Genomic DNA, 10607 nt, shown 5'->3' with positions numbered 1-10607 from the left:
TAGTGGGAGACACGGTGGGTTAGTGGGAGACACGGTGGGATAGTGGGAGACACGGTGGGATAGTGGGAGACACGGTGGGTTAGTGGGAGACACGGTGGGTTAGTGGGAGACACGGTGGGTTAGTGGGAGACACGGTGGGTTAGTGGGAGACACGGTGGGTTAGTGGGAGACACGGTGGGATAGTGGGAGACACGGTGGGTTAGTGGGAGACACGGTGGGTTAGTGGGAGACACGGTGGGTTAGTGGGAGACACGGTGGGTTAGTGGGAGACACGGTGGGTTAGTGGGAGACACGGTGGGTTAGTGGGAGACACGGTGGGTTAGTGGGAGACACGGTGGGTTAGTGGGAGACACGGTGGGTTAGTGGGAGACACGGTGGGTTAGTGGGAGACACGGTGGGTTAGTGCGAGACACGGTGGGTTAGTGGGAGACACGGTGGGTTAGTGGGAGACACGGTGGGATAGTGGGAGACACGGTGGGTTAGTGGGAGACACGGTGGGATAGTGGGAGACACGGTGGGATAGTGGGAGACACGGTGGGTTAGTGGGAGACACGGTGGGTTAGTGGGAGACACGGTGGGTTAGTGGGAGACACGGTGGGATAGTGGGAGACACGGTGGGTTAGTGGGAGACACGGTGGGTTAGTGGGAGACACGGTGGGTTAGTGGGAGACACGGTGGGTTAGTGGGAGACACGGTGGGTTAGTGGGAGACACGGTGGGTTAGTGGGAGACACGGTGGGATAGTGGGAGACACGGTGGGTTAGTGGGAGACACGGTGGGTTAGTGGGAGACACGGTGGGTTAGTGGGAGACACGGTGGGTTAGTGGGAGACACGGTGGGTTAGTGGGAGACACGGTGGGATAGTGGGAGACACGGTGGGTTAGTGGGAGACACGGTGGGTTAGTGGGAGACACGGTGGGATAGTGGGAGACACGGTGGGTTAGTGGGAGACACGGTGGGTTAGTGGGAGACACGGTGGGTTAGTGGGAGACACGGTGGGATAGTGGGAGACACGGTGGGTTAGTGGGAGACACGGTGGGTTAGTGGGAGACACGGTGGGTTAGTGGGAGACACGGTGGGTTAGTGGGAGACACGGTGGGTTAGTGGGAGACACGGTGGGATAGTGGGAGACACGGTGGGTTAGTGGGAGACACGGTGGGTTAGTGGGAGACACGGTGGGTTAGTGGGAGACACGGTGGGTTAGTGGGATACACGGTGGGTTAGTGGGAGACACGGTGGGTTAGTGGGAGACACAGTGGGAGACACGGTGGGTTAGTGGGAGACACGGTGGGTTAGTGGGAGACACAGTGGGAGACACGGTGGGTTAGTGGGAGACACGGTGGGTTAGTGGGAGACACAGTGGGTTAGTGGGAGACACGGTGGGTTAGTGGGAGACACGGTGGGTTAGTGGGAGACACGGTGGGTTAGTGGGAGACACAGTGGGAGACACGGTGGGTTAGTGGGAGACACGGTGGGTTAGTGGGAGACACGGTGGGATAGTGGGAGACACGGTGGGTTAGTGGGAGACACGGTGGGTTAGTGGGAGACACGGTGGGTTAGTGGGAGACACGGTGGGTTAGTGGGAGACACGGTGGGTTAGTGGGAGACACGGTGGGTTAGTGGGAGACACGGTGGGATAGTGGGAGACACGGTGGGTTAGTGGGAGACACGGTGGGTTAGTGGGAGACACGGTGGGTTAGTGGGAGACACAGTGGGTTAGTGGGAGACACGGTGGGTTAGTGGGAGACACGGTGGGTTAGTGGGAGACACAGTGGGAGACACGGTGGGTTAGTGGGAGACACGGTGGATTAGTGGAAGACACAGTGGGAGACACGGTGGGTTAGTGGGAGACACGGTGGGTTAGTGGGAGACACAGTGGGTTAGTGGGAGACACGGTGGGTTAGTGGGAGACACGGTGGGTTAGTGGGAGACACAGTGGGAGACACGGTGGGTTAGTGGGAGACACGGTGGAGACACGATGGAGACACGGTGGGATAGTGGGAGACACGGTGGGTTAGTGGGAGACACGGTGGGTTAGTGGGAGACACGGTGGGTTAGTGGGAGACACGGTGGGATAGTGGGAGACACGGTGGGTTAGTGGGAGACACAGGGTTAGTGGGAGACACGGTGGGTTAGTGGGAGACACAGTGGGAGACACGGTGGGTTAGTGGGAGACACGGTGGGTTAGTGGGAGACACGGTGGGTTAGTGGGAGACACGGTGGGTTAGTGGGAGACACGGTGGGTTAGTGGGAGACACGGTGGGTTAGTGGGAGACACGGTGGGTTAGTGGGAGACACGGTGGGTTAGTGGGAGACACGGTGGGTTAGTGGGAGACACGGTGGGTTAGTGGGAGACACGGTGGGTTAGTGGGAGACACGGTGGGATAGTGGGAGACACGGTGGGTTAGTGGGAGACACGGTGGGTTAGTGGGAGACACGTTGGGTTAGTGGAAGACACGGTGGGTTAGTGGGAGACACGGTGGGTTAGTGGGAGACACGGTGGGTTAGTGGGAGACACGGTGGGTTAGTGGGAGACACGGTGGGTTAGTGGGAGACACGGTGGGATAGTGGGAGACACGGTGGGTTAGTGGGAGACACGGTGGGTTAGTGGGAGACACAGTGGGTTAGTGGGAGACACGGTGGGTTAGTGGGAGACACGGTGGGTTAGTGGGAGACACAGTGGGAGACACGGTGGGTTAGTGGGAGACACGGTGGGTTAGTGGGAGACACAGTGGGAGACACGGTGGGTTAGTGGGAGACACGGTGGGTTAGTGGGAGACACAGTGGGTTAGTGGGAGACACGGTGGGTTAGTGGGAGACACGGTGGGTTAGTGGGAGACACAGTGGGAGACACGGTGGGTTAGTGGGAGACACGGTGGAGACACGATGGAGACACGGTTGGATAGTGGGAGACACGGTGGGTTAGTGGGAGACACGGTGGGTTAGTGGGAGACACAGTGGGAGACACGGTGGGTTAGTGGGAGACACGGTGGGTTAGTGGGAGACACGGTGGGTTAGTGGGAGACACGGTGGGTTAGTGGGAGACACGGTGGGTTAGTGGGAGACACGGTGGGTTAGTGGGAGACACGGTGGGTTAGTGGGAGACACGGTGGGTTAGTGGGAGACACGGTGGGTTAGTGGGAGACACAGTGGGAGACACGGTGGGTTAGTGGGAGACACGGTGGAGACACGATGGAGACACGGTGGGATAGTGGGAGACACGGTGGGTTAGTGGGAGACACGGTGGGTTAGTGGGAGACACGGTGGGTTAGTGGGAGACACGGTGGGATAGTGGGAGACACGGTGGGTTAGTGGGAGACACAGTGGGTTAGTGGGAGACACGGTGGGTTAGTGGGAGACACAGTGGGAGACACGGTGGGTTAGTGGGAGACACGGTGGGTTAGTGGGAGACACGGTGGGTTAGTGGGAGACACGGTGGGTTAGTGGGAGACACGGTGGGTTAGTGGGAGACACGGTGGGATAGTGGGAGACACGGTGGGTTAGTGGGAGACACGGTGGGTTAGTGGGAGACACGGTGGGTTAGTGGGAGACACGGTGGGTTAATGGGAGACACGGTGGGTTAGTGGGAGACACGGTGGGTTAGTGGGAGACACGGTGGGTTAGTGGGAGACACGGTGGGTTAGTGGGAGACACGGTGGGTTAGTGGGAGACACGGTGGGTTAGTGGGAGACACGGTGGGTTAGTGGGAGACACGGTGGGTTAGTGGGAGACACGGTGGGTTAGTGGGAGACACGGTGGGTTAGTGGGAGACACAGTGGGTTAGTGGGAGACACGGTGGGTTAGTGGGAGACACGGTGGGTTAGTGGGAGACACGGTGGGTTAGTGGGAGACACGGTGGGTTAGTGGGAGACACGGTGGAGACACGATGGAGACACGGTGGGATAGTGGGAGACACGGTGGGTTAGTGGGAGACACGGTGGGTTAGTGGGAGACACGGTGGGATAGTGGGAGACACGGTGGGTTAGTGGGAGACACAGTGGGTTAGTGGGAGACACGGTGGGTTAGTGGGAGACACAGTGGGAGACACGGTGGGTTAGTGGGAGACACGGTGGGTTAGTGGGAGACACGGTGGGTTAGTGGGAGACACGGTGGGTTAGTGGGAGACACGGTGGGTTAGTGGGAGACACGGTGGGTTAGTGGGAGACACGGTGGGTTAGTGGGAGACACGGTGGGTTAGTGGGAGACACGGTGGGTTAGTGGGAGACACGGTGGGTTAGTGGGAGACACGGTGGGTTAGTGGGAGACACGGTGGAGACACGATGGAGACACGGTGGGTTAGTGGGAGACACGGTGGGTTAGTGGGAGACACGGTGGGTTAGTGGGAGACACGGTGGGTTAGTGGGAGACACGGTAGGTTAGTGGGAGACACGGTGGAGACACGATGGAGACACGGTGGGATAGTGGGAGACACGGTGGGTTAGTGGGAGACACGGTGGAGACACAGTGGGTTAGTGGGAGACACGGTGGGTTAGTGGGAGACACGGTGGGTTAGTGGGAGACACGGTGGGATAGTGGGAGACACGGTGGGATAGTGGGAGACACGGTGGGTTAGTGGGAGACACGGTGGAGACACAGTGGGTTAGTGGGAGACACGGTGGGATAGTGGGAGACACGGTGGGTTAGTGGGAGACACGGTGGGATAGTGGGAGACACGGTGGGTTAGTGGGAGACACGGTGGGTTAGTGGGAGACACGGTGGGTTAGTGGGAGACACGGTGGGTTAGTGGGAGACACGGTGGGATAGTGGGAGACACGGTGGGTTAGTGGGAGACACGGTGGAGACACAGTGGGTTAGTGGGAGACACGGTGGGATAGTGGGAGACACGGTGGGTTAGTGGGAGACACAGTGGGTTAGTGGGAGACACGGTGGAGACACGGTGGGATTGTGGGAGACACGGTGGGTTAGTGGGAGACACGGTGGAGACACGATGGAGACACAGTGGGTTAGTGGGAGACACGGTGGAGACACAGTGGGTTAGTGGGAGACACGGTGGGTTAGTGGGAGACACGGTGGGATAGTGGGAGACACGGTGGGTTAGTGGGAGACACGGTGGGTTAGTGGGAGACACGGTGGGTTAGTGGGATAGTGGGAGACACGGTGGAGACACGGTGGGTTAGTGGGAGACACGGTGGGTTAGTGGGAGACACGGTGGAGACACAGTGGGTTAGTGGGAGACACGGTGAGGGGAGTGCTCAGGGCGGCATGGGGTGATGGTGATGATGCTACTGATGATGGTTGTGATTGATTTTGACTGCATGTGCAGTGTGTGTGTGTACACGTGTGTGTGTGTACACGTGTGTGTGTGTACGTGTACGTGTGACACGTACACACACACGTGTGTGTATGTGTACACGTGTGTGTGTGTGTACGTGTGAGGGTACACGTGTGTGTCCACGTGTACATGTGTGTGTACACGTGTATGTACGTGTGTACACGTGTGTGTGTCCACGTGTACATGTGTGTTTGTACGTGTACACGTGTGTGTGTACACGCGTATGTGTGTACAGGTGTGTGTGTACACGTGTGTGTACACGTGTGTGTACACGTGTGTGTGTGTGTACACGTGTGTGTGTACACGGTGTGTGTACACGTGTGTGTGTGTGTGTACACGGTGTGTGTGTGTGTGTAGACGTGTGTGTGTGTACACAGACGTGTGTGTGTGTACACGTGTGTGTGTGTACACGTGTGTGTGTACACGTGTGTGTGTGTACACGTGTGTGTGTACACGTGTGTGTGTGTACACGTGTGTGTGTACACGTGTGTGTACACGCTGCGTGTGTGTACACGTGTGTGTACACGTGTGTGTGTGTACACTGTGTGTACACGTGTGTGTGTGTACACTGTGTGTACACTCTGTGTGTACACGTGTGTGTGTGTACACTGTGTGTGTGTGTACACTGTGTGTGTGTACACTGTGTGTGTGTGTGTGTACACTGTGTGTGTACACTGTGTGTGTACACGTGTGTGTGTATACACGTGTGTGTGTACACGTGTGTATGTGTGTGTGCGCTCCGAACTCGTCAGACACGCGAGTTCGCTTCCCGATCACGACCACAATGAGCGGTGACAGCCATCGGCCCAGGGCCTCCCCTAGGTAGACTCAGCCTCAAATGAGTACCTGGTGTAGCGGTGTGTGCAGTAAACATCGCCACGAGGGAGACAAAGGCGGCCGGGCGTGGTGCTGGCCACCCACCCCCTCGTGTGCCACAGTGCCGGTAGCCTTCACAGGCGCTGCTACTCGCTACTAACAGCACTTGCCCCTACAGTCTGATAGAGGCTACACGGGGGATCTTTGTCTGTGTGTAGATGCTGCTACTCGCTAACAGCACTTGCCCCTACAGTCTGTTAGAGGCTATACGGGGGCTCTTTGTCTTTGTGTGTAGGCGCTGCTACTCGCTACTAACAGCACTTGCCCCTACAGTCTGTTACAGGCTACACGGGGGATCTTTGTCTGTGTGCTTGCATGTGTATGAATGGATGTGTTAATGTTACTGTGAGTAGCGGGGGTGTCACTGTGTGTGCGTGCGTGTGGCGCGTGCGTGTGGGGTGTGTGTAGTGTGTGTGTGTAGTGTGTGGGGTGTGTGTGTAGTGTGTGGTGTGTGTGTGTGTGGTGTGTGTGTAGGGTGTGTGTAGTGTATGGTGTGTAGTGTGTGGGGTGTGTGTGTAGTGTGTGTAGGGTGTGTGTAGTGTGTGGTGTGTGTGTAGTGTGTGTGTAGGGTGCGTGTAGGGTGTGTATAGTGTGTGGGGTGTAGTGTGTGTGTGGTGTGTGTGTAGTGTGTGTGTGTGTAGGGTGTGTGTAGGGTGTGTGTAGTGTGTGGTGTGTAGTGTGTGTGTGTGTAGGGTGTGTAGTGTGTGGGGTGTGTGTGAGGTGTAGTGTGTGTGTGGTGTGTGTAGGGTGTGTGTAGTGTGTGGTGTGTAGTGTGTGTGGGGTGTAGTGTGTATGTGGTGTGTAGTGTGTGGGGTGTAGTGTGTGTGTAGTGTGTGTGTGTAGTGTGTGTGTGTAGTGTGTGTAGTGTGTGGGGTGTAGTGTGTGGGTGTAGTGTGTGGGGTGTGTGTGCAGTGTGTGTGCAGTGTGTGTAGGGTGTGTGTAGTGTGTGTGTAGTGTAGTGTGTGTGTAGGGTGTGTAGTGTAGTGTGTGTAGTGTGTGTGGTGTTTGTAGTTAGTGTGCTGTGTATAGTGTGTGTTGTGTGTGTGTAGTGTGTGTAATGTAGTGTGTGTAGTGTGTGTGTAGTGTGTGTAGTGTAGTGTGTGTGTAGCGTGTGGTGTAGTGTGTAGTGTGTGTAGTGCAGTGTGCAGTGTGTGTGTAGTGTGTATGCGTGTAGTGTGTGTGGTGTTTGTAGTTTGTGTGCTGTGTGTAGTGGTGTGTGTGTAGTGTGTGTAATGTGTGTGTGTAGTGTGTGTGTAGTGTGTGTGTGTAGTGTGTGTAGTGTGTGTGTGTGGTGTGTGTGGTGTTTGAAGTGTGTGTGGTGTTTGTAGTTTGTGTGCTGTGTGTAGTGTGTGTGTGTAGGGTGTGTAGTGTGTGTGTAGTGTGTGTAGTGTGTGTGTGTCGTGTGTGTGTGGTGTTTGTAGTTTGTGGCCTGTGGGTAGTGTAGTGTGTGTAGTGTGTGGTGTGTGTGTAGTGTGTGTGTAGTGTGTGTGTGTAGTGTGTGTGTGTAGTGTGTGTAGTGTGTGGGGTGTAGTGTGTGGGTGTAGTGTGTGGGGTGTGTGTGCAGTGTGTGTGCAGTGTGTGTAGGGTGTGTGTAGTGTGTGTGTAGTGTAGTGTGTGTGTAGGGTGTGTAGTGTAGTGTGTGTAGTGTGTGTGGTGTTTGTAGTTAGTGTGCTGTGTATAGTGTGTGTTGTGTGTGTGTAGTGTGTGTAATGTAGTGTGTGTAGTGTGTGTGTAGTGTGTGTAGTGTAGTGTGTGTGTAGCGTGTGGTGTAGTGTGTAGTGTGTGTAGTGCAGTGTGCAGTGTGTGTGTAGTGTGTATGCGTGTAGTGTGTGTGGTGTTTGTAGTTTGTGTGCTGTGTGTAGTGGTGTGTGTGTAGTGTGTGTAATGTGTGTGTGTAGTGTGTGTGTAGTGTGTGTGTGTAGTGTGTGTAGTGTGTGTGTGTGGTGTGTGTGGTGTTTGAAGTGTGTGTGGTGTTTGTAGTTTGTGTGCTGTGTGTAGTGTGTGTGTGTAGGGTGTGTAGTGTGTGTGTAGTGTGTGTAGTGTGTGTGTGTCGTGTGTGTGTGGTGTTTGTAGTTTGTGGCCTGTGGGTAGTGTAGTGTGTGTAGTGTGTGGTGTGTGTGTAGTGTGTGTGTAGTGTGTGTGTGTAGTGTGTGTGGTGTTTGAAGTGTGTGTGCTGGGTGTAGTGTAGTGTGTGTGTAGTGTGTGTTGTGTGTGTAGTGTGTGTAGTGTGTGTGTGGTGTGTGTAGTGTGTGTGTAGTGTGTGTGTGTACACGTGTGTGTGCGTGTGTACACGTATGTGTGCGTGTGTACACGTGTGTACACGTGTGTGTGTACACGTATACACACACGTGTACGTGTACACACGCACACACACGTGTACACGTGTGTGTGTACACCTGGGGGAGCGGTGGGGGAGCGGTGGCGCTGTGATTAGCGCGCTACTGCGCTACGAACCCGAATGAGTGTATGAGTGAGTGTATGAGTGAGTGTATGAGTGAGTGAGTGTATGAGTGAGTGTATGAGTGAGTGAGTGTATGAGTGAGTGAGTGTATGAGTGAGTGTATGAGTGAGTGTATGAGTGAGTGAGTGAATGAGTGTATGAGTGAGTGTATGAGTGAGTGAGTGAATGAGTGTATGAGTGAGTGAGTGAATGAGTGTATGAGTGAGTGTGTGAGTGTATGAGTGAGTGAGTGTATGAGTGAGTGTATGAGTGAGTGTATGAGTGAGTGTATGAGTGAGTGAGTGAATGAGTGTATGAGTGAGTGTGTGAGTGAGTGAGTGAATGAGTGTATGAGTGAGTGTGTGAGTGTATGAGTGAGTGTATGAGTGTGTGTATGAGTGAGTGTGTGTATGAGTGATGGTGTGAGTGTATGAGTGAATGAGTGTATGAGTGAGTGTATGAGTGCGTGTATGAGTGAGTGAGTGAATGAGTGTATGAGTGTGTGAGTGAGTAAGTGTGTGAGTGAGTGTATGAGTGAGTGTGTGAGTGAGTGTATGAGTGAGTGAGTGTATGAGTGAGTGTATGAGTGAGTGTATGAGTGTGTGAGTGTATGAGTGAGTGAGTGTATGAGTGTGTGAGTGAGTGTATGAGTGAGTGTATGAGTGAGTGTATGAGTGTGTGAGTGTATGAGTGAGTGAGTGTATGAGTGAGTGTATGAGTGAGTGTATGAGTGTGTGAGTGTATGAGTGTGTGAGTGAGTGTATGAGTGTGTGAGTGTATGAGTGTGTGAGTGAGTGTATGAGTGTGTGAGTGTATGAGTGTGTGAGTGAGTGTATGAGTGAGTGTATGAGTGAGTGTATGAGTGTGTGAGTGTATGAGTGAGTGAGTGTATGAGTGTGTGAGTGAGTGTATGAGTGTGTGAGTGAGTGTATGAGTGTGTGAGTGAGTGTATGAGTGAGTGTATGAGTGTGTGAGTGAGTGTATGAGTGTGTGAGTGAGTGTATGAGTGTGTGAGTGAGTGTATGAGTGTGTGAGTGAGTGTATGAGTGAATGTGTGAGTGAGTGTATGAGTGTGTGAGTGAGTGTATGAGTGTGTGAGTGAGTGTATGAGTGAATGTGTGAGTGAGTGTATGAGTGTGTGAGTGAGTGTATGAGTGTGTGAGTGTATGAGTGTGTGAGTGAGTGTATGAGTGTGTGAGTGTATGAGTGTGTGAGTGAGTGTATGAGTGTGTGAGTGTATGAGTGTGTGAGTGAGTGTATGAGTGAGTGTATGAGTGTGTGTATGAGTGTGTGTATGAGTGTGTGTATGAGTGAGTGAGTGTATGAGTCAGTGTATTCACCCCCTCACCTATTCACGCTCCGCCTCCCCCTCCACCCTCACCCCCACCTCCTCACTACCACCACCCTCACCCCCCACCACCCCCCACCCCCCACCACCACCCCCCACCACCACCCCCCACCCCCACCACCACCCCCCACCACCACCCCCACCACCACCCCCACCACCCTCACCTCGTCGTCGTCGCTGTCACCGAGGGAGTTGAACCTCCGAAGCTGAACATGGCCCCGGCAGACGAGGGGGTCCCGCGGCATGAGGGGGGCCCCCCTCCTCTCTACCCCCTGTGGGTCCACCCCCTGTGGGTCCACCCCCTGTGGGTCCACCCCCTCTCGCCTCCCCCTTTCCCCTTAGGGGTCTCCCATGGGGATCCAAAATCCAACCCCGAGTCCCCCCTGAGACCCCCCTGAGACCCCTCTGAGACCCCCCCTGAGACCCCTCTCGAGGCGCCCCGCTGTGTGACCCCGTCTGGAGACCCCCTCTGAGTGACCCCCTCTCTGTGTCTCTGTGTCTCTCTCTGTGTCTCTGTGTCTCTCTCTGTGTCTCTGTGTGTATCTGTGTCTCTCTCTGTGTCTCTCTCTGTATCTCTATATATCTCTCTGTGTCTCTGTGTCTCTCTCTGTTTCTCTTTCTGTGTCTCTGTGACTCTCTGTGTCTCTGTGT

General features: G+C 54.9%; 1 protein-coding gene across 1 annotated transcript in view; it reads right to left on the bottom strand.

Moving 5' to 3' along the window:
• Nucleotides 1-10254, bottom strand: part of LOC116937733 (uncharacterized) — a 123556-nt gene extending 113302 nt beyond the window's left edge. The window contains exon 1 of the mRNA XM_076058294.1: nt 10121-10254. Coding sequence (XP_075914409.1) covers nt 10121-10170 — 50 coding nt within the window. The 5' untranslated portion in view covers nt 10171-10254. The remainder of the gene's footprint in view (nt 1-10120) is intronic.
• Nucleotides 10255-10607: the final 353 nt, after the last annotated feature.

The sequence above is a fragment of the Petromyzon marinus genome (assembly GCF_048934315.1).
Source record: "Petromyzon marinus isolate PM22_M1 ecotype Great Lakes invasive population chromosome 70 unlocalized genomic scaffold, UKy_Petmar_22M1.pri1.0 chr70_unloc.1, whole genome shotgun sequence".
Classification (NCBI taxonomy): domain Eukaryota; kingdom Metazoa; phylum Chordata; class Hyperoartia; order Petromyzontiformes; family Petromyzontidae; genus Petromyzon; species Petromyzon marinus.
This window is presented reverse-complemented; position numbering and strand designations above follow the sequence as displayed.